The following is a 26,581-nucleotide window of genomic DNA, read 5'->3' as shown; positions in this document are numbered from 1 at the left end:
TGACACCTGTATATCTGTGTGCTCCTGAGTCTGTATATGGGAGACTGCGCTGAGTAATGTGATATGTGACACCTGTATATCTGTGTGCTCCTGAGTCTGTATATGGGAGACTGCGCTGAGTAATGTGATATGTGACACCTGTATATCTGTGTGCTCCTGAGTCTGTATATAGGAGACTGCGCTGAGTAATGTGATAGGTGACACCTGTATATCTGTGTGCTCCTGAGTCTGTATATGGGAGACTGCGCTGAGTAATGTGATATGTGACACCTGTATATCTGTGTGCTCCTGAGTCTGTATATGGGAGACTGTGCTGAGTAATGTGATATGTGACACCTGTATATCTGTGTGCTCCTGAGTCTGTATATGGGAGACTGCGCTGAGTAATGTGATACGTGACACCTGTATATCTGTGTGCTCCTGAGTCTGTATATAGGAGACTGCGCTGAGTAATGTGATAGGTGACACCTGTATATCTGTGTGCTCCTGAGTCTGTATATGGGAGACTGCGCTGAGTAATGTGATATGTGACACCTGTATATCTGTGTGCTCCTGAGTCTGTATATGGGAGACTGCGCTGAGTAATGTGATATGTGACACCTGTATATCTGTGTGCTCCTGAGTCTGTATATAGGAGACTGCGCTGAGTAATGTGATATGTGACACCTGTATATCTGTGTGCTCAGTACTCAGCGCAGTCTCCTATATACAGACTCAGGAGCACACAGATATACAGGTGTCACATATCACATTACTCAGCGCAGTCTCCTATATACAGACTCAGGAGCACACAGATATACAGGTGTCACATATCACATTACTCAGTGCAGTCTCCCATATACAGACGCAGGAGCACACAGATATACAGGTGTCACATATCACATTACTCAGCGCAGTCTCCCATATACAGACTCAGGTGCACACAGATATACAGGTGTCACATATCACATTACTCAGCGCAGTTTTCCATATACAGACTCAGGAGCACACATATATACAGGTGTCACATATCACATTACTCAGCGCAGTCTCCTATATACAGACTCAGGAGCACACAGATATACAGGTGTCACATATCACATTACTCAGCGCAGTCTCCCATATACAGACTCAGGAGCACACAGATATACAGGTGTCACCTATCACATTACTCAGTGCAGTCTCCTATATACAGACTCAGGAGCACACAGATATACAGGTGTCACATATCACATTACTCAGCGCAGTCTCCCATATACAGACTCAGGAGCACACAGATATACAGGTGTCACATATCACATTACTCAGCGCAGTCTCCTATATACAGACTCAGGAGCACACAGATATACAGGTGTCACATATCACATTACACAGCGCAGTCTCCCATATACAGACACAGGAGCACACAGATATACAGGTGTCACATATCACATTACTCAGCGCAGTCTCCCATATACAGACTCAGGAGCACACAGATATACAGGTGTCACATATCACATTACTCAGCGCAGTCTCCCATATACAGACTCAGGTGCACACAGATATACAGGTGTCACATATCACATTACTCAGCGCAGTCTCCTATATACAGACTCAGGAGCACACAGATATACAGGTGTCACATATCACATTACACAGCGCAGTCTCCCATATACAGACACAGGAGCACACAGATATACAGGTGTCACATATCACATTACTCAGCGCAGTCTCCCATATACAGACTCAGGGGCACACAGATATACAGGTGTCACATATCACATTACTCAGCGCAGTCTCCTATATACAGACTCAGGGGCACACAGATATACAGGTGTCACATATCACATTACTCAGCGCAGTCTCCCATATACAGACTCAGGTGCACACAGATATACAGGTGTCACATATCACATTACTCAGCGCAGTCTCCTATATACAGACTCAGGAGCACACAGATATACAGGTGTCACATATCACATTACACAGCGCAGTCTCCCATTTACAGACACAGGAGCACACAGATATACAGGTGTCACATATCACATTACTCAGCGCAGTCTCCCATATACAGACTCAGGAGCACACAGATATACAGGTGTCACATATCACATTACTCAGCGCAGTCTCCCATATACAGACTCAGGAGCACACAGATATACAGGTGTCACATATCACATTACTCAGCGCAGTCTCCCATATACAGACTCAGGTGCACACAGATATACAGGTGTCACCTATCACATTACTCAGCGCAGTCTCCCATATACAGACTCAGGAGCACACAGATATACAGGTGTCACATATCACATTACTCAGCGCAGTCTCCCATATACAGACTCAGGAGCACACAGATATACAGGTGTCACATATCACATTACTCAGCACAGTCTCCCATATACAGACTAAGGAGCACACAGATATACAGGTGTCACATATCACATTACTCAGCGCAGTCTCCCATATACAGACTAAGGAGCACACAGATATACAGGTGTCACATATCACATTACTCAGCGCAGTCTCCCATATACAGACTCAGGGGCACACAGATATACAGGTGTCACATATCACATTACTCAGCGCAGTCTACCATATACAGACTAAGGAGCACACAGATATACAGGTGTCACATATCACATTACTCAGCGCAGTCTCCCATATACAGACTAAGGAGCACACAGATATACAGGTGTCACATATCACATTACTCAGCGCAGTCTCCCATATACAGACTCAGGGGCACACAGATATACAGGTGTCACATATCACATTACTCAGCGCAGTCTCCTATATACAGAATCAGGAGCACACAGATATACAGGTGTCACATATCACATTACTCAGCGCAGTCTCCTATATACAGACTCAGGAGCACACAGATATACAGGTGTCACATATCACATTACTCAGCGCAGTCTCCCATATACAGACTCAGGAGCACACAGATATACAGGTGTCACATATCACATTACTCAGCGCAGTCTACCATATACAGACGCAGGAGCACACAGATATACAGGTGTCACATATCACAATACTCAGCGCAGTCTCCCATATACAGACTCAGGAGAACACATATACAGGTGTCACATATCACATTACTCAGCACAGTCTCCCATATACAGACTCAGGAGAACACAGATATACAGGTGTCACATATCACATTACTCAGTGCAGTCTCCCATATACAGACTCAGGGGCACACAGATATACAGGTGTCACATATCACATTACTCAGCGCAGTCTCCCATATACAGACTCAGGTGCACACAGATATACAGGTGTCACATATCACATTACTCAGCGCAGTCTCCTATATACAGACTCAGGAGCACACAGATATACAGGTGTCACATATCACATTACACAGCGCAGTCTCCCATATACAGACTCAGGAGCACACAGATATACAGGTGTCACATATCACATTACTCAGCACAGTCTCCCATATACAGACTAAGGAGCACACAGATATACAGGTGTCACATATCACATTACTCAGCGCAGTCTCCCATATACAGACTAAGGAGCACACAGATATACAGGTGTCACATATCACATTACTCAGCGCAGTCTCCCATATACAGACTCAGGGGCACACAGATATACAGGTGTCACATATCACATTACTCAGCGCAGTCTACCATATACAGACTAAGGAGCACACAGATATACAGGTGTCACATATCACATTACTCAGCGCAGTCTCCCATATACAGACACAGGAGCACACAGATATACAGGTGTCACATATCACATTACTCAGCGCAGTCTCCCATATACAGACTCAGGGGCACACAGATATACAGGTGTCACATATCACATTACTCAGCGCAGTCTCCTATATACAGACTCAGGAGCACACAGATATACAGGTGTCACATATCACATTACTCAGCGCAGTCTCCCATATACAGACACAGGAGCACACAGATATACAGGTGTCACATATCACATTACTCAGCGTAGTCTCCCATATACAGACTCAGGAGCACACAGATATACAGGTGTCACATATCACATTACTCAGCGCAGTCTACCATATACAGACGCAGGAGCACACAGATATACAGGTGTCACATATCACAATACTCAGCGCAGTCTCCCATATACAGACTCAGGTGCACACAGATATACAGGTGTCACATATCACATTACTCAGCGCAGTCTCCCATCTACAGACTCAGGAGGACACAGATATACAGGAGTCACATATCACATTACTCAGCACAGTCTCCTATATACAGACTCAGGGGCACACATATATACAGGTGTCACATATCACATTACTCAGCGTAGTCTCCCATATACAGACTCAGGAGCACACAGATATACAGGTGTCACATATCACATTACTCAGCGCAGTCTCCTATACACAGATTCAGGAGCACACAGATATACAGGTGTCACATATCACATTACTCAGCGCAGTCTCCATATACAGACTCAGGAGCACACATATATACAGGTATCACATATCACATTACTCAGCGCAGTCTCCCATATACAGATTCAGGAGCACACAGATATACAGGTGTCACATATCACATTACTCAGCACAGTCTCCTATATACAGACTCAGGAGGACACAGATATACAGGTGTCACATATCACATTACTCAGCACAGTCTCCTATATACAGACTCAGGAGCACACAGATATACAGGTGTCACATATCACATTACTCAGCGCAGTCTCCTATATACAGACTCAGGAGTACACAGATATACAGGTGTCACATATCACATTACTCAGCACAGTCTCCTATATACAGACTCAGGAGAACACAGATATACAGGTGTCACATTACTCAGCGCAGTCTCCATATACAGACTCAGGAGCACACAGATATACAGGTGTCACATATCACATTACTCAGCGCAGTCTCCCATATACAGACTCAGGACCACACAGATATACAGGTGTCACATATCACATTACACAGCACAGTCTCCCATATACAGACTCAGGATCACACAGATATACAGGTGTCACATATCACATTACTCTGCGCAGTCTCCTATATACAGACTCAGGAGCACACAGATATACAGGTGTCACATTACTCAGCGCAGTCTCCTATATACAGACTCAGGAGCACACAGATATACAGGTGTCACATATCACATTACTCAGCGCAGTCTCCTATATACAGACTCAGGAGTACACAGATATACAGGTGTCACATATCACATTACTCAGCGCAGTCTCCCATATACAGACTCAGGAGCACACAGATATACAGGTGTCACATATCACATTACTCAGCGCAGTCTCCCATATACAGACTCAGGTGCACACAGATATACAGGTGTCACATATCACATTACTCAGCGCAGTCTCCCATATACAGACTCAGGAGCCCACAGATATACAGGTGTCACATATCACATTACTCAGCGCAGTCTCAATATACAGACTCAGGAGCCCACAGATATACAGGTGTCACATATCACATTACTCAGCGCAGTCTCAATATACAGACTCAGGAGCACACAGATATACAGGTGTCACATATCACATTACTCAGCGCAGTCTCCATATACAGACTCAGGAGCACACAGATATACAGGTGTCACATATCACATTACTCAGCGCAGTCTCCATATACAGACTCAGGAGCAAACAGATATACAGGTGTCACATATCACATTACTCAGCGCAGTCTCCCATATACAGACTCAGGAGCACACAGATATACAAGTGTCACCTATCACATTACTCAGCGCAGTCTCCTATATACAGACTCAGGAGCACACAGATATACAGGTGTCACTTATCACATTACTCAGCGCAGTCTCCCATATACAGACTCAGGAGCACACAGATATACAGGTGTCACCTATCACATTACTCAGCGCAATCTCCCATATACAGACTCAGGAGCACACAGATATACAGGTATCACATATCACATTACTCAGCGCAGTCTCCCATATACAGACTCAGGAACACACAGATATACAGGTGTCACATATCACATTACTCAGCGCAGTCTCCTATATACAGACTCAGGAGCACACAGATATACAGGTGTCACATATCACATTACTCAGCGCAGTCTCCCATATACAGACTCAGGAGCACACAGATATACAGGTGTCACATATCACATTACTCAGCGCAGTCTCCCATATACAGACTCAGGAGCACACAGATATACAGGTGTCACATATCACATTACTCAGCGCAGTCTCCCATATACAGACTCAGGAGCACACAGATATACAGGTGTCACATATTACATTACTAAGCGCAGTCACCTATATACAGACTCAGGAGCACACAGATCACATTACTCAGCGCAGTCTCCCATATACAGACGCAGGAGCACACAGATATACAGGTGTCACATAGCACATTACTCAGCACAGTCTCCCATATACAGACTCAGGAGCACACAGATATACAGGTGTCACATTACTCAGCGCAGTCTCCCATATACAGACTCAGAAGCACACAGATATACAGGTGTCACATATCACATTACTCAGCACAGTCTCCCATATACAGACTCAGGAGCAAACAGATATACAGGTGTCACATATCACATTACTCAGCGCAGTCTCCCATATACAGACTCAGGAGCAAACAGATATACAGGTGTCACATATCACATTACTCAACGCAGTCTCCCATATACAGACTCAGGAGCAAACAGATATACAGGTGTCACATATCACATTACTCAGCGCAGACTCCTATATACAGACTCAGGAGCACACAGGTATACAGGTGTCACATATCACATTACTCAGCGCAGTCTCCTATATACAGACTCAGGAGTACACAGATATACAGGTGTCACATACCACATTACTCAGCGCAGTCTCCCATATACAGACTCAGGAGCACACAGATATACAAGTGTCACCTATCACATTACTCAGCGCAGTCTCCTATATACAGACTCAGGAGCACACAGATATACAGGTGTCACCTATCACATTACTCAGCGCAGTCTCCCATATACAGACTCAGGAGCACACAGATATACAGGTGTCACTTATCACATTACTCAGCGCAGTCTCCCATATACAGACTCAGGAGCACACAGATATACAGGTGTCACATATCACATTGCTCAGCGCAGTCTCCCATATACAGACTCAGGTGCACAAAGATATACAGGTGTCACATATCACATTACTCAGCGCAGTCTCCTATATACAGACTCAGGAGCACAGATATATACAGGTGTCACATATCACATTACTCAGCGCAGTCTCCCATATACAGACTCAGGAGCACAGATATATACAGGTGTCACATATCACATTACTCAGCGCAGTCTCCCATATACAGACTCAGGAGCACACAGATATACAGGTGTCACATATCACATTACTCAGCGCAGTCTCCCATATACAGACTCAGGAACACACAGATATACAGGTGTCACATATCACATTACTCAGCGCAGTCTCCTATATACAGGCTCAGGAGCACACAGATATACAGGTGTCACATATCACATTACTCAGCGCAGTCTCCCATATACAGACTCAGGAGCACACAGATATACAGGTGTCACATATCACATTACTCAGCGCAGCCTCCCATATACAGACTCAGGAGCACATAGATATACAGGTGTCACATATCACATTACTCAGCGCAGTCTCCCATATACAGACTCAGGAGCACACAGATATACAGGTGTCACATATCACATTACTCAGCGCAGTCTCCTATATACAGACTCAGGAGCACACAGATATACAGGTGTCACATATCACATTACTCAGCGCAGTCTCCTATATACAAACTCAGGAGCACACAGATATACAGGTGTCACATATCACATTACTCAGCGCAGTCTCCCATATACAGACTCAGGAGCACACAGATATACAGGTGTCACATATCACATTACTCAGCACAGTCTCCATATACAGACTCAGGAGCACACAGATATACAGGTGTCACATATTACATTACTCAGCGCAGTCTCCCATATACAGACTCAGGAGCACACAGATATACAGGTGTCACATATCACATTACTCAGCGCAGTCTCCCATATACAGACTCAGGAGCACACAGATATACAGGTGTCACATATCACATTACTCAGCGCAGTCTCCCATATACAGACTAAGGAGCACACAGATATACATGTGTCACATATCACATTACTCAGCGCAGTCTCCCATATACAGACTCAGGGGCACACAGATATACAGGTGTCACATATCACATTACTCAGCGCTGTCTCCCATATACAGACGCAGGAGCACACAGATATACAGGTGTCACATATCACAATACTCAGCGCAGTCTCCTATATACACTCAGGTGCACACAGATATACAGGTGTCACATATCACATTACTCAGCGCAGTCTCCCATCTACAGACTCAGGAGCACACAGATATACAGGAGTCACCTATCACATTACTCAGCGCAGTCTCCCATATACAGACTCAGGAGCACACAGATATACAGGTGTCACATATCACATTACTCAGCGCAGTCTCCATATACAGACTCAGGAGCACACAGATATACAGGTGTCACCTATCACATTACTCAGGGCAGTCTCCCATATACAGACTGAGGAGCACACAGATATACAGGTGTCACATATCACATTACTCAGCGCAGTCTCCTATATACAGACTCAGGGGCACACATATATACAGGTGTCACATATCACATTACTCAGCGCAGTCTCCCATATACAGACTCAGGAGCACACAGATATACAGGTGTCACACATCACATTACTCAGCACAGTCTCCCATATACAGACTCAGGAGCACACAGATATACAGGTGTCACATATCACATTACTCAGCGCAGTCTCCTATATACAGACTCAGGAGCACACAGATATACAGGTGTCACATATCACATTACTCAGCGCAGTCTCCTATATACAGACTCTGGAGCACACAGATATACAGATGTCACTCACATATCACATTACTCAGCGCAGTCTCCATATACAGACTCAGGAGCACACATATATACAGGTATCACATATCACATTACTCAGCGCAGTCTCCCATATACACACTCAGGAGCACACAGATATACAGGTGTCACATATCACATTACTCATCACAGTCTCCTATATACAGACTCAGGAGCACACAGATATACAGGTGTCACATTACTCAGCGCAGTCTCCATATACAGACTCAGGAGCACACAGATATACAGGTGTCACATATCACATTACTCAGCGCAGTCTCCCATATACAGACTCAGGAGCACACAGATATACAGGTGTCACATATCACATTACACAGCACAGTCTCCCATATACAGACTCAGGAGCACACAGATATACAGGTGTCACATATCACATTACTCAGCACAGTCTCCTATATACAGACTCAGGAGCACACAGATATACAGGTGTCACATTACTCAGCGCAGTCTCCATATACAGACTCAGGAGCACACAGATATACAGGTGTCACATATCACATTACTCAGCGCAGTCTCCTATATACAGACTCAGGAGCACACAGATATACATGTGTCACATATCACATTACTCAGCGCAGTCTCCCATATACAGACTCAGGAGCACACAGATATACAGGTGTCACATATTACATTACTAAGCGCAGTCACCTATATACAGACTCAGGAGCACACAGATCACATTACTCAGCGCAGTCTCCCATATACAGACGCAGGAGCACACAGATATACAGGTGTCACATATCACATTACTCAGCGCAGTCTCCCATATACAGACTCAGGAGCACACAGATATACAGGTGTCACATTACTCAGCGCAGTCTCCCATATACAGACTCAGAAGCACACAGATATACAGGTGTCACATATCACATTACTCAGCACAGTCTCCCATATACAGACTCAGGAGCAAACAGATATACAGGTGTCACATATCACATTACTCAGCGCATTCTCCCATATACAGACTCAGGAGCAAACAGATATACAGTTGTCACATATCACATTACTCAGCGCAGTCTCCTATATACAGACTCAGGAACACACAGATATACAGGTGTCACATATCACATTACTCAGCGCAGTCTCCTATATACAGACTCAGGACCACACAGATATACAGGTGTCACATATCACATTACTCAGCGCAGTCTCCCATATACAGACTCAGGAGCACACAGATATACAGGTGTCACATATCACATTACTCAGCGCAGTCTCCCATATACAGACTCAGGAACACACAGATATACAGGTGTCACATATCACATTACTCAGCACAGTCTCCTATATACAGACTCAGGAGCACACAGATATACAGGTGTCACATTACTCAGCGCAGTCTCCATATACAGACTCAGGAGCACACAGATATACAGGTGTCACATATCACATTACTCAGCGCAGTCTCCTATATACAGACTCAGGAGCACACAGATATACATGTGTCACATATCACATTACTCAGCGCAGTCTCCCATATACAGACTCAGGAGCACACAGATATACAGGTGTCACATATTACATTACTAAGCGCAGTCACCTATATACAGACTCAGGAGCACACAGATCACATTACTCAGCGCAGTCTCCCATATACAGACTCAGGAGCACACAGATATACAGGTGTCACATTACTCAGCGCAGTCTCCCATATACAGACTCAGAAGCACACAGATATACAGGTGTCACATATCACATTACTCAGCACAGTCTCCCATATACAGACTCAGGAGCAAACAGATATACAGGTGTCACATATCACATTACTCAGCGCAGTCTCCCATATTACAGACACAGGAGCAAACAGATATACAGGTGTCACATATCACATTACTCAGCGCATTCACCCATATACAGACTCAGGAGCAAACAGATATACAGGTGTCACATATCACATTACTCAGCGCAGTCTCCTATGTGTCACATATCACATTACTCAGCGCAGTCTCCTATATACAGACTCAGCAGTACACAGATATACAGGTGTCACATACCACATTACTCAGCGCAGTCTCCCATATACAGACTCAGGAGCACACAGATATACAGGTGTCACCTATCACATTACTCAGCGCAGTCTCCCATATACAGACTCAGGTGCACACAGATATACAGGTGTCACATATCACATTACTCAGCGCAGTCTCCTATATACAGACTCAGGAGCACAGATATATACAGGTGTCACATATCACATTACTCAGCGCAGTCTCCCATATACAGACTCAGGAGCACACAGATATACAGTTGTCACATATCACATTACTCAGCGCAGTCTCCCATATACAGACTCAGGAACACACAGATATACAGGTGTCACATATCACATTACTCAGCGCAGTCTCCTATATACAGACTCAGGAGCACACAGATATACAGGTGTCACATATCACATTACTCAGCGCAGTCTCCCATATACAGACTCAGGAGCACACAGATATACAGGTGTCACATATCACATTACTCAGCGCAGTCTCCCATATACAGACTCAGGAACACACAGATATACAGGTGTCACATATCACATTACTCAGCGCAGTCTCCTATATACAGACTCAGGAGCACACAGATATACAGGTGTCACATATCACATTACTCAGCGCTGTCTCCCATATACAGACTCTGGAGCACACAGATATACAGGTGTCACATATCACATTACTCAGCGCAGTCTCCATATACAGACTCAGGAGCACACAGATATACAGGTGTCACATATCACATTACTCAGCGCAGTCTCCCATATACAGACTCAGGAGCACATAGATATACAGGTGTCACATATCACATTACTCAGCGCAGTCTCCCATATACAGACTCAGGAGCACATAGATATACAGGTGTCACATATCACATTACTCAGCGCAGTCTCCCATATACAGACTCAGGAGCACACAGATATACAGGTGTCACATATCACATTACTCAGCGCAGTCTCCTATATACAGACTCAGGAGCACACAGATATACAGGTGTCACATATCACATTACTCAGCGCAGTCTCCTATATACAAACTCAGGAGCACACAGATATACAGGTGTCACATATCACATTACTCAGCGCAGTCTCCCATATACAGACTCAGGAGCACACAGATATACAGGTGTCACATATCACATTACTCAGCGCAGTCTACCATATACAGACTCAGGAGCACACAGATATACAGGTGTCACATATCACATTACTCAGCGCTGTCTCCCATATACAGACTCAGGAGCACACAGATATACAGGTGTCACATATCACATTACTCAGTGCTGTCTCCCATATACAGACTCAGGAGCACACAGATATACAGGTGTCACATATCACATTACTCAGCGCAGTCTCCTATATACAGACTCAGGAGCACACAGATATACAGGTGTCACATATCACATTACTCAGCGCAGTCTCCCATATACAGACTCAGGAGCACACAGATATACAGGTGTCACATATCACATTACTCAGCGCAGTCTCCCATATACAGACTCAGGAGCACACAGATATACAGGTGTCACATATCACATTACTCAGCGCAGTCTCCCATATACAGACTCAGGAGCACACAGATATACAGGTGTCACATATCACATTACTCAGCGCAGTCTCCCATATACAGACTCAGGAGCACACAGATATACAGGTGTCACATATCACATTACTCAGCGCAGTCTCCCATATACAGACTCAGGAGCACACAGATATACAGGTGTCACATATCACATTACTCAGCGCAGTCTCCCATATACAGACTCAGGAGCACACAGATATACAGGTGTCACATATCACATTACTCAGCGCTGTCTCCCATATACAGACTCAGGAGCACACAGATATACAGGTGTCACATATCACATTACTCAGCGCTGTCTCCCATATACAGACTCAGGAGCACACAGATATACAGGTGTCACATATCACATTACTCAGCGCAGTCTCCTATATACAGACTCAGGAGCACACAGATATACAGGTGTCACATATCACATTACTCAGCGCAGTCTCCTATATACAGACTCAGGAGCACATAGATATACAGGTGTCACATATCACATTACTCAGCGCAGTCTCCTATATACAGACTCAGGAGCACACAGATATACAGGTGTCACATATCACATTACTCAGCGCAGTCTCCCATATACAGACTCAGGAGCACACAGATATACAGGTGTCACATATCACATTACTCAGCGCAGTCTCCCATATACAGACTCAGGAGCACACAGATATACAGGTGTCACATATCACATTACTCAGCGCAGTCTCCTATATACAGACTCAGGAGCACACAGATATACAGGTGTCACATATCACATTACTCAGCGCTGTCTCCCATATACAGACTCAGGAGCACACAGATATACAGGTGTCACATATCACATTACTCAGCGCTGTCTCCCATATACAGACTCAGGAGCACACAGATATACAGGTGTCACATATCACATTACTCAGCGCAGTCTCCCATATACAGACTCAGGAGCACACAGATATTCAGGTGTCACATATCACATTACTCAGCGCAGTCTTCTATATACAGACTCAGGAGCACACAGATATACAGGTGTCACATATCACATTACTCAGCGCAGTCTCCTATATACAGACTCAGGAGCACACAGATACACAGGTGTCACATATCACATTACTCAGCGCAGTCTCCCATATACAGACTCAGGAGCACACAGATATACAGGTGTCACATATTACATTACTAAGCGTAGTCACCTATATACAGACTCAGGAGCACACAGATCACATTACTCAGCGCAGTCTCCTATATACAGACTCAGGAGCACACAGATATACAGGTGTCACATATCACATTAATCAGCGCAGTCTCCTATATACAGACTCAGGAGCACACAGATATACAGGTGTCACATATCACATTACACAGCGCAGTCTCCCATATACAGACTCAGGAGCACACAGATATACAGGTGTCACATATCACATTAATCAGCGCAGTCTCCCATATACAGACTCAGGAGCACACAGATATACAGGTGTCACATATCACATTACACAGCGCAGTCTCCCATATACAGACTCAGGAGCACACAGATATACAGGTGTCACATATCACATTATCCAGCGCAGTCTCCTATATACAGACTCAGGAACACACAGATATACAGGTGTCACATATCACATTACTCAGCACAGTCTCCTATATACAGACTCAGGAGCACACAGCTATACAGGTGTCACATATCACATTACTCAGCGCAGTCTCCTATATACAGACTCAGGAGCACACAGATATACAGGTGTCACATATCACATTACTCAGCACAGTCTCCTATATACAGACTCAGGAGCACACAGATATACAGGTGTCACATATCACATTACTCAGCGCAGTCTCCCATATACAGATATACAGGTGTCACCTATCACATTACTCAGCGCAGTCTCCCATATACAGACTCAGGAGCACACAGATATACAGGTGTCACATATCACATTACTCAGCGCAGTCTCCCATATACAGACTCAGGAGCACACAGATATACAGGTGTCACATATCACATTACACAGCGCAGTCTCCCATATACAGACTCAGGAGCACACAGATATACAAGTGTCACATATCACATTACTCAGCACAGTCTCCCATATACAGACTCAGGAGCACACAGATATACAGGTGTCACCTATCACATTACTCAGCGCAGTCTCCTATATACAGACTCAGGAGCACACAGATATACAGGTGTCACATATCACATTACTCAGCACAGTCTCCTATATACAGGCTCAGAAGCACACAGATATACAGGTGTCACATATCACATTACTCAGCACAATCTATTGGTGTGTCCGTATTTTCTGCAAAAAAAGATGCCTGACGCAAGTCATGCTGCATGGCGTATTGAGGCTAGATGTATGAAGATACATCTGTATAGTGCCTCATTCTAAGTTGCATGTAAGTTTGAAGGCGGCCGTATCTAGTGAGTTTTAGCCTCTTGTGCTGTCGGTCTAGTGAACATATGCGTCTTTGAGTATCGCAGCGCCATTCTGAGTCAGACGCATCTCGGACGTTTCTCCCTGCCCGTGAAATGGGAATTTCTGAGTGGCAGCTGGGTGGTGAGATCAGTTTTGTGGGAGTGTCATGGGCATGTGGCACCTAGTACGGGGTAGGGTGTAAGTGCTGACACTAGCAATGACAGCTGTGCTAAAGGACGGGGCGGTCTCGATGTGGGAATAGTAACCTTGACAACACAACAATGTACGTGAAATAAACAAATAATAAATAGTTCTACAGTATCATTTAGCCAGGTGTGAAAAGTGGGGAATAGAATCAAGATATCAACACGTTACTGTCAGAAGGACCTGACAATCCCTGGAGAAACCGCGTCAGAAGGCGACGAAGCTCCGATAAAACATCAGCTCTGTAACGCGTTTCCCAAATCACCTCTGAGAGGAGACTCTAACAAAGTGCAACACGAAACCAAACGCAAACGCAGAACCTGCCGTGGGTCGAAACTTGCAGGTATGAATAATTTCATTAAGTTACTTTATTTTGCCCTTTGTTCCTCTGTTGACTCTGTTACCCGGCCCCTCGGCAGACAATGGGGCTGCGGCTGGCGTTCCCGGCATTATTCCCTTGTTAACAGCAATTGTGTTTTGCGGTGGAAAAGAAAGTGCCCCAGGCAGCGAAAGCTTGAGGTCTGTCACAGTGTATAGGATCTCTAAATACCCAGCGCATTAATTATGTTGTTGTAAGACAGGCAATTTAATCATGCAAAAATCTCCTTGCGAACAGTTAAGGTTGCGCAGATAGGGGCTGTATCATTAAAAGTAGTTTATATCCTCAGGGTCTGATTACAGGAAAGTTGTGCGGACATTTTCTAGAGGATTACACTCTAAACTACACTGAACATAATCACAATTATACAAATTACATGTTGGATTGAATATACTGTCAAGTCCATTTGTCTCCAGCTCCCCGCGGTATGGAGGACAGGTAGATACACATATTACACTGGGAGGAATAAGCAACCCTTCAGTCTTCCCATAGCCGCACCGTGGTGGCAGCCAGTGACCTCCGATTTATCCAATGGGATCACTAATAAGATCATTGTGTCATGGTCCAGCGTTACTGGAGAATGATACGTGAGGTGGGAACATTATGGACTTGAGACCCTGGCTGGCCATGAGGAGGGGTATTTACCATAAAAACGTCGCTGACGTCACCGACTCGGCCAATATTACTAACCTCCTCCTTTCACTAGTTGCACCATTTGGAGCTGTGACATGCCCCCGTTTTACCCAGCGCTGAGACACGAAAATATTTCATTCTACACTTTAAAATGAGAAATGAGGTCGGGGGGGGGTTGTGGGAGAACCATTGATAAACCTCAGTGGGTAAATCGTGGCTTTTCATTGGCACACTTGCCTACAGTCCCGGAACGCATATTCTTAATCTGGGGCGCTCTCCTGGACCCCCCTAGGGAGTAGGCTGGATTCCACCCATCTCCCTAATTGTGCAGTCACGCCCCAAACTTGTCCATTGGACCTTTCCCCCCCACCCCCGGTTTGGTTGGCTTATAAACTCCAGCCCTCGCGTGCTGTTATAGAACCGTATTCCCGACACGCCTGTTGGCACTGCAAAATATCATAACTCAGAACACTACGAAAGGGAGAATTCTAACAACAAAAAGTGGGACAATCTGGGGGCCAAATGTAACGGAAGCGGTATGATTTACCGCCGGACGGTTGGAATCCCAAAACCAGCATCCCGGCAGCAGTGGAAATCCCGATCGTCCTCAGGTAAGTATTAGCTAACCTTATTCTACCCCCTAACCCTAACCCTCTCTTAGGGGTGCCTAATCCTAACCTCCCCCCAGAACCTAACCCTAATCCCCCCTCTAAGTGCCTAAACCTAACACCCCCATCCCCTAACCGAAACCTAAGTCCCCTGGGGGGGTGCCTAACCCTAACCCCCCCCTTCCCCTAGCCTAAACCTAACCTCCCGGGGGGGTGTCTAACCCTAATTCCCCCCCGGGAACCCTAAACCTAGCCCTCCCCCGCGCGGCTATCCGCGCTCGGCACCCGGCGTCCCTTCAATCGGGATGCCGGGCGTCGGGCTCCTGGCGTATATGTCTAATGACAGGCGTCGGCATATCGACGCCTGTCTTTAGACCCTTGCCGGGATATGACAGTCGGGAAGCCAGCTGTCGGGATTAGATCCGCCGGCTTCCCGACTACATACCAATGTAACACACAGGAGCCAATTACACCCCAGCTGCCATCAGAATAATGATAGCCCATGCCTGATTGGTCAGCCGTGGTAAGATTTAGGGGTAAACTTAATGAGCAACTTCATGCATTTATGCAGGAAATGTAAATTGGCGACACTATTCAAAGCAAATACCACGCCGTTTTACATTCCCTGCGCAAGGACGCGGCAGAAGTTTGTTTCCAGCCAAATTCCAGCATCAATCAAAGAAATCTACAGAGCTCTAAAAAATCATTCTGATAGTGACATTAGGTTCTGTTGCCGCGGGGACCACTGTTGAGCAATTAACTAATGAATGGTAACGCACTTTGTAATTTATTGCGCCCTGTGCATGACGTCCATTAAACGATCACCCTCGCCGATGGCTTTGGGTGTATTGATTATTGGAAGCGTAATAAAATGGCTGACATTGGCTCTCATAAGAAAGGAAAAAAAATCTGCTGTTAAAGGAATTAGTTTGTGAAAGGGGTGAGCGCGGGGCGGTGTAAGGCTCGCTCTCACTCTCGCCTGCGCTCATTACGATTTATAAGTCAGGTGATAAATGTTCAGTGGGCTGTAAAATGGAGAATAAGCCCCCCTCACCTCCCCGTGATTTACAGACTGTGTCAGGAACAGATAATAAAGTAAATATTATATGGGGAGCCGAGACTGGTCGGTAATGTGCTCAGGTAAATCATTACACATCCTGAACGCAACGGTTTTTGCCACAGGGCAAGATATATGAAGAGCACGAGATCTCGGAGACACACAATGCAACGAGCGTAGCCTGGATGACTTAATTGTAGAAATCAGGGCGTTTGTACAGATGTAAATGAATATCTCGGGAAGTGCGGGGTGGTGGTTAGAGAAGAGAGAGACCTCGCTAAAAGACCCCTTTCAGTGCCCATCTATAAACTTAGGCTGGTGACACTCGGCGACCCGTTTTTTGTGCCTCCGTTATTTACCATTCTTTCATTTTTCCTTACTTTTAACTTTCACTCGCGGTTTTGTATTGAGATGAGGGGGGAAAAAAAAAATAGCATTTCAAAGCGTAAAAAAAAAAACAAAGCTATGAATATGGGTCCTCTCATAATGACTGAACAAAGCCTTAATGAAATTTTCACCACAACCCGCTGTTCATTTTAATGGCCTTTGCAAGACAATAGAACAATGGGCCGAGGAGAGGGCTCTCACATCGGACAGATTTTCTTCTCTCTCTCTCCCTCTTATTTTTCAAAGAGTCCCACTTCTTTTGTTTGTGCATTTTCATAAAGCTGAGATAATGCGCGCTCTCTGGATCCATTTTGATGTTTCGCTCTGACCTTTGCTAATGGGGTCTCCGGAATATACGCAATCTCGTACTTAAATCTCCGGCTTTACACATTCGCTTTGTTGCCCGTCCTCCAGTAACATTGCCGCTTGCACCGTCTTTAGGCGTCTTTGGGGGCCCAAAGTAAGGACACGTTTGTCTCACGCTTAAGGGGAAAGTGGTTCGACTCAGAAACTCTAACTGCAGACAAACGTAAAAGTTCACGTGTTAACAAAACATGATTAGGCCACATATGGGAGGCTCCAAAAACACGTTTTCATGTTAAGCATTATCCATTAGCCAACCTATGCTTCTGCCTAAGGAGGGCATTAGGAAGCGCGGATTATTTGTATGTGAGAGGGAGAGAGGCCTAAACCACTATTAAGCCTGGGGTTTTACCAAGGGTCTGAGCAGGATAACTTTATGTGTAAAGTGTGCGTGCAGGCGTGTTTGTGCGAACACACGTGAGTGTCAGACTGGTATGAATGCCAGGAGCAAAGTATCCAATGTACATAACAAAATATATCTGGAGCCCATTTATTTAACTTTTGGAATCTTATCTGTTGAGTTTCATTTCCTTAGCTCGTGAAGAACTCCAGCTGGCTCCTAAATGCACCTGACTGGCGCTGAACGGCGATTATTTTGCACACCTTCAAAGAATATCGGTATAGTCTGATACTGCAAATATAACACATCAACCATTTACACTAGACAAATAAACCCAGAAAACGTAAAACCATATATATGGCTCGGAGAGAGATTCCGACGTCTCTGCTAGTACTGAACAACATGGCAGACTGGCCAACGGATGACCCCAAAGTCTCACAATCACCAGGTAATGCAGAGCCAGCGTAGCCACATAGCCTCCACACCTCCTCTGTTTATTTAGAATACAAAAAGAAACGTTATCCACTGTATTCTCGTTTGTTGCAGAAGACAAAGCACCCGGCTGTCAACGCGGTAAAGTGCCAAATATTGCAACAGTGCCTTGTGTACAGAAGGTCCACACAATCAGGACGACTGTTCCAACACAACCTCCGCCACTACTGGGAACAACACAAAACGCTTTATAACTCTGCCACAATAGGGATTAAATCACAGCTATGTAAAGAATTTCAAATGCACTAAATCTTTCTAGAAGAAAGGACATATAACGGTAGGAAATTCACAATATATGCACAATTGCCCAGCATTCTGGCTGATTAACATACACTGCCAGTGGCTATGTAAGAGACCAGAGACCCGCACTGTACGTCTCTTAGCTGACGGGAACACACCATCCAGGATATAGGTCAATGATTACAAACCGACCATCTCATCCAATTTCACCTTATTACCAAACGTTCCTGGAATACAAACCTGACACTAACAATTCTATATGTAGATGCGATTACACATACATGCAAAGGACAATATAAACCACATCCTTAAATGACGGTAAACAAACCAGCAGGCTCCTGTAATGCAGCAAAGTCCTAGAACGTGTACAATGAGCAAGGTATACTGACCAATTTTAAATGCCTTTCTTACCTTCCGGTTCGTTTTTAATGAGCTCCTCCATTTTACGCTGCTTCAGTGTGTCCACCACGTCCGCTAAGCTACCTTTGCGCCTTTCCGGTGTCCCCAGGGCGGCGTTAGACAGAGACTCGCCACTTTGCCTCCCACCTTCATCTGCCTTCATGGGTGAGGTAGCGGCATTGTGAGGGGCAAATGAAGAGATCAACTTATTGCCATCGATATCCTAAAAGACGGAGAGAAAGAACGTTAAACGCAAGAGTCGGGCGCTTTTCCGGAAATGTTTACAAACCTTTATTCTTCCAAACACATTATTATTGTCATTGATTGTTATCAGAGCTTCAATCTCTATTGCCATTAATATACCAAAGGAAAAGACTCCCATGAAAAAATGCCCCCTAGTGGACAAATGATCATGAAAACAATATATATTTTTTATTTTTTTTTGTTAGGTGGCTATTACTGTTCAATGTGTGTTGCTGAAAATAAGGCAACCAATATTACGAGCAAATTACAACATATAAGGTGATATTATATCCATCATCATCCATTATATATCTATCATCCAGATATATGTAGTAGAGAAAAGGTGATGAGCTGCTGAACTCAGCACAACAGATAACTATTAGATACGGCTCAATACTAGCAATAGATAAAATGACCGATATATGTGTGTGGAAATTATCTATCTATCTATATATACATGCACAAAATCCCGGCACTCACAAAAACAGGGTAAGAGTCCATACTCGCTACGGTGCCCTTCCTGAGTGTGGTAATCACTCTGTATAGAAGGACGAATGGACGGCACTCAATAGGCTGCTTCACATGTTAAAATTGTCCTTTATTCCTACGTTTCGGGGTTTACCCCTTCGTCAGGGACAACAGTATACATAGTGTATGAATATTATATGTATGTATATATATATATGTGTGTGTGTGTTTTTTGCTCAAAATATGAACATTTTATTTGCTAGCTATACACACACATATATATATATATATATATATATATATATATATATATATACACACACACACACACACATATACATGCTTGAGGCATTTAAACACAGTGATCTGAGATGGGAAAGGAGCGAGTTCGGTTACTGAGTGCTCCTGTGCCACTTACAGAGCTCTGCGAGGTCCCAGACTCCCATTGTGCTCATTTTCCACACTGATTGCACCTTATTGTAATGGAACACAATGTACCGTATATTATGTCTGTATATACACTGTGTGGAATGTGTGGGATAATGTCAGCACACCCCAGAACAGCTCCAGTTCACACGTATACGGATGTTAATAACGGATCACAGATCTCTGAAGTGGGAAGGATAACAAAGGTGTTCTCCTCCAACAATTGCCTGCATGAATGTCAGCCGCACTCAGGTGTAGCGCTGTGCACTTGCTGGTAACAGTATAGCGGCACCCCGTCTAGGATAGGGGTGGGCAAATAAGCATACCCCTATATGTTGTAAAACTACACATCCCAGTATTCCGTCGCAGTTTTGTTATTTGACCATGCTAAAAATGTTGCAATGCATGCTGGGATTTGTAGTTCCACAACATCTGGAGGGCGGCTTATTGCCCACCCCTGGTCTAGGAGCTCGGGACGGATCCCAGGGGCCGGTAACAGGATCAGGGTTCAGTCAAAACATTTAGCAATCCGATAAAGTGATTTAGTGCAATTGTTTGTGTAGGTTACAGAGTTATGGCCTCCGGGAGCTACAACCACTCATTCACTATAACCATTTAGGTCCTTCCTACCTAGTATGAACCTGGATATTAGGATTTGGTTCAGGGATTCTTTAGAGAACGGATTTAGCATTCAGCCAAAGATGAGTAATATTTCACATTCTGGGGTCCATTTATTAAACACAGAAGGGGCTTTTCTCCACTCATTAGGGGGCAAATGTTTCTTTATTTGAATTATTGAGGTAACATATCAGAGATTAGCTGCGGGGACACGTTCCGGCGCAGAGTACGCCAATCCTGCTGCACATGCGCGGTTATTGGGGGCTGCTTTTTGGGGACCTGGAAACGTACGGAGAGCAGCAGACAGCTCCCATCTCTTCGTCCTACACTGTGGGGATACTTAGTTTTTGCGTGAATCTTCATATGTTCCGCAAAATACGGTCAATGAAGGGGCCCTAAAAGGCTTTTAGCCTGAGATATCCGAGAGTCCCCTGGCGCTCACCAAGTCAGCGCTGCTTACCTCGCCCTCATAGACCTCCATGGTGATGTAGCCTTGCCCTTATCGCAATTTACCAAGCAGGGAAAAGCTTTGCGCCATGTCGCTGGGCAACGCCAACCTGAGACGGTGTCACATTATAGCCGGCAACGGGAACTTGTGAAGCAGAAGCCTGGTAACACTACATTGGGTAACATGATAGTGCTCCAATCCCATTAATGGCAGTTGCCCCCCCCCCTAAGCTATCTCGCCCTGTACAACATTGTAATCACCCCATTATAGGCCACAGCTCCCTCTGGCCGCAGCATGGGGAGACACAGCCACTCACTGTGTGGTCAGGGCGGATGATCCGCATCGCAACGTCCGTCCATGAGGGGGCAGTTCCGCTGGGGCGGCGCAACGGGGAGGTAGGCCCCTCCTACGGAACAAGCAACCAATCACTAAGGGGCTGCTGAGAGAGCGTCCCTTCTCTCCGTTCCCGCCCTTTCCATCTACGTCACCCCGGTTCCCGCCCTTTCCATCTACGTCACCCGCGTTCCCTCATCTCCTTCTCACTCCTCGAGTCCCCGCCCCTTCTTTCTATGTCACCGAGTCCCCGCCCTTTCCTTTCACGTCACCGAGTCTCCGTCAGTTCCTTCTACCTCCACCAGTCCCCGCTGTTTCCATCAACGTCACCCGAGTCCCCGCCTTTTCCTCCTCACTCCACGAGTCACTTGTCTCCCGGCCTCGCCTAGTCCCCGCCCCATTACTTGTCCCGGACGAAGCTCCTCCTCTTCTGCAGCTCCGCGCTGTGTGAATAGACCACGTGACATAGCAGGCAGAGGTAAAGGGAGGGCGTATATATGTATGTCTGCGACTGTTTTATGGGGGTATATATATATATATATATATTTATATATATTATATATATATATATATATAAATAAATAAAATGTATATGAAGGTGTAATAATGTCTTGTGGGACCAGACCATGTAGTGACTTGATGTTTTACATTCATATAGTACTTGGGTCTTGGTATAGAGAGGGACACACACACACCCCTATTCTTGGGCGTGCTGTCGTACATGAGAGTGTGATCGCACACCCGAGTGGTACTGCATATTTACTTATAAATTAGTCCTTGCTGTGAGAAAATAGTTCTGTGTGGAGTATAATGTAGGGCAGCATTTTTTAACCACTGTGCCACGAGCGGTTGTCAAGTGTTCCGCGGCGGTCAGCTCAGCGCACTTGTACTGTAGTGAGTTTTATTCCTGTGGAGGCCAATGTAGTGTATTTTATTCCTGTGGAGGCCAATGTATGTGCGTTTTATTCCTGTGGAGGCCAATGTAGTGTGTTTTATTTCTGTGGAGGCCAATGTAGTGTATTTTATTCCTGTGGAGGCCAATGTGTGTTTTATTCCTGTGGAGGCCAATGTAGTGCGTTTTATTCCTGTGGAGGCCAATGTAGTGAGTTTTATTCCTGTGGAGGCCAATGTAGTGAGTTTTATTCCTGTGGAGGCCAATGTAATGTGTTTTATTCCTGTGGAGGCCAATGTAGTGTGTTTTATTCCTGTGGAGGCCAATGTAGTGTGTTTTATTCCTGTGGAGGCCAATGTATGTGTGTTTTATTCCTGTGGAGGCCAATGTATGTGTGTTTTTTCCTGTGGAGGCCAATGTATGTGTGTTTTTTCCTGTGGAGGCCAATGTATGTGTGTTTTTTCCTGTGGAGGCCAATGTAGTGTGTTTTATTCCTGTGGAGGCCAATGTATGTGTGTTTTATTCCTGTGGAGGCCAATGTATGTGTGTTTTATTCCTGTGGAGGCCAATGTATGTGTGTTTTATTCCTGTGGAGGCCAATGTATGTGTGTTTTATTCATGTGGAGGCCAATGTAGTGTGTTTTTATTCCTGTGGAGGCCAATATGTGTGTTTTATTCCTGTGGAGGCCAATGTATGTGTGTTTTATTCCTGTGGAGGCCAATGTAGTGTGTTTTTATTCCTGTGGAGGCCAATGTATGTGTGTTTTTATTCCTGTGGAGGCCAATGTAGTGTGTTTTATTCCTGTGGAGGCCAATGTAGTGTGTTTTTATTCCTGTGGAGGCCAATGTAGTGTGTTTTTATTCCTGTGGAGGCCAATGTAGTGTGTTTTTATTCCTGTGGAGGCCAATGTATGTGTTTTTATTCCTGTGGAGGCCAATGTAGTGTGTTTTATTCCTGTGGAGGCCAATGTAGTGTGTTTTTATTCCTGTGGAGGCCAATGTAGTGTGTTTTTATTCCTGTGGAGGCCAATGTAGTGTGTTTTTATTCCTGTGGAGGCCAATGTATGTGTGTTTTATTCCTGTGGAGGCCAATGTATGTGTGTTTTTATTCCTGTGGAGGCCAATGTAGTGTGTTTTATTCCTGTGGAGGCCAATGTATGTGTGTTTTTATTCCTGTGGAGGCCAATGTAGTGTGTTTTTATTCCTGTGGAGGCCAATGTAGTGTGTTTTTATTCCTGTGGAGGCCAATGTAGTGTGTTTTTATTCCTGTGGAGGCCAATGTATGTGTGTTTTATTCCTGTGGAGGCCAATGTATGTGTGTTTTTATTCCTGTGGAGGCCAATGTAGTGTGTTTTATTCCTGTGGAGGCCAATGTATGTGTGTTTTTATTCCTGTGGAGGCCAATGTAGTGTGTTTTATTCCTGTGGAGGCCAATGTAGTGTGTTTTTATTCCTGTGGAGGCCAATGTAGTGTGTTTTTATTCCTGTGGAGGCCAATGTAGTGTGGTTTTTTTATGTGGGAGCCAATGTGTAGGTTTTTTCATTGGTCATGCACACCGCATCGCCGGATAGTGTGCATTGGCAATTTAAAAATTTTGTGTAGTGTGCCTTGGGTTGAAAAGGTTGAAAATCACTGCTGTAGGCTGACACAGATACAGAATAGGAGGAGAAAATAGCTCAGACTTGGGGGTCAATCCAATTGGTCATGAAGAGTGCGAGCTGCCATTGCCACGGTGTTAAAACGACGGCAACAGCACCTGAACTCGCACCCCTTGCGGTCTGCTCCGTGATCAAATTTGCCCTAGGGCTGCGAGCACTTTTGTGCGAGTTCGGGCTGCCGTAAACTGTCTGTTGCCGCGATGACTCGCATCTGCCAGATTATCACGGCTAATTGGATTGAGCCGTAAAATGCTTAGTTTGAATTATTGTTAATGAATAAACATGTAACTGGATGATAGTGTAAGTGAATAAAACAGTTCAACATTAATGACAGCTGTCACTGTGGCGCATTTTGGAAAGAAAACGTGTTGTACAGTGATTTGTACTAGTAGGAAGTGCCTAAAGGTCAGTGAGGCGGTGATCTGTATGTCTGTCACTGATGAGTATTCCTGTCAGTGATGAGTATTCCTGTCAGTGAGTCAGTGATGTGTATTCCTGTCAGTGAGGCGGTGATGTGTATTACTGTCAGTGAGGCGGTGATGTGTATTCCTGTCAGCGAGGCGGTGATGTGTATTCCTGTCAGCGAGGCGGTGATGTGTATTCCTGTCAGTGAGGCGGTGATGTGTATTCCTGTCAGTGAGGGGGTGATGTGTATTCCTGTCAGTGAGGCGGTGATGTGTATTCCTGTCAGTGAGGCGGTGATGTGTATTCCTGTCAGTGAGGGGGTGATGTGTATTCCTGTCAGTGAGGGGGTGATGTGTATTCCTGTCAGTAAGGCGGTGATGTGTATTCCTGTCAGTGAGGCGGTGATGTGTATTCCTGTCAGTGAGGGGGTGATGTGTATTCCTGTCAGTGAGGGGGTGATGTGTATTCCTGTCAGTGAGGCGTTGATGTGTATTCCTGTCAGTGAGGCGGTGATGTGTATTACTGTCAGTGAGGCGGTGATGTGTATTCCTGTCAGTGAGGGGGTGATGTGTATTCCTGTCAGTGAGGCGGTGATGTGTATTCCTGTCAGTGAGGCGGTGATGTGTATTCCTGTCAGTGAGGGGGTGATGTGTATTCCTGTCAGTGAGGCGGTGATGTGTATTACTGTCAGTGAGGGGGTGATGTGTATTCCTGTCAGTGAGGTGTTGATGTGTATTCCTGTCAGTGAGGCGGTGATGTGTATTCCTGTCAGTGAGGCGGTGATGTGTATTCCTGTCAGTGATGTGTACAGTGAGGCAGTGATGTGTATTCCTGTCAGTGAGGCGGTGATGTGTATGTCTGTCACTGATGTGTATTCCTGTCAGTGATGTGTATAGTGAGGCGGTGATGTGTATTCCTGTCAGTGAGGCGGTGATGTGTATTCCTGTCAGTGAGGCGGTGATGTGTATTACTGTCAGTGAGGCGGTGATGTGTATTCCTGTCAGTGAGGGGGTGATGTGTATTCCTGTCAGTGAGGGGGTGATGTGTATTCCTGTCAGTGAGGCGGTGATGTGTATTCCTGTCAGTGAGGCGGTGATGTGTATTCCTGTCAGTGAGGCGGTGATGTGTATTACTGTCAGTGAG

At 45.1% G+C, this 26,581-nt stretch overlaps 1 protein-coding gene across 8 annotated transcripts in view; it reads right to left on the bottom strand.

Moving 5' to 3' along the window:
• SOX5 (SRY-box transcription factor 5) overlaps positions 1 to 26,581 on the bottom strand; it is a 278,404-nt gene that overhangs the window by 205,621 nt on the left and 46,202 nt on the right. For all 8 annotated transcript variants that reach the window (XM_088459731.1, XM_088459729.1, XM_088459728.1 and 5 more), the window contains exon 3: positions 19,960 to 20,170. In XM_088459731.1, the coding sequence (XP_088315857.1) occupies positions 19,960 to 20,170 (211 nt within the window). The remainder of the gene's footprint in view (positions 1 to 19,959; positions 20,171 to 26,581) is intronic.

The sequence above is a fragment of the Taudactylus pleione genome, unplaced genomic scaffold (assembly GCF_031769625.1).
Source record: "Taudactylus pleione unplaced genomic scaffold, aTauple2 ptg000928l, whole genome shotgun sequence".
In the NCBI taxonomy this organism is placed as follows: domain Eukaryota; kingdom Metazoa; phylum Chordata; class Amphibia; order Anura; family Myobatrachidae; genus Taudactylus; species Taudactylus pleione.
Note: the sequence above shows the minus strand (reverse complement) of the source record. Positions and strands in the feature narration are given on the sequence as shown.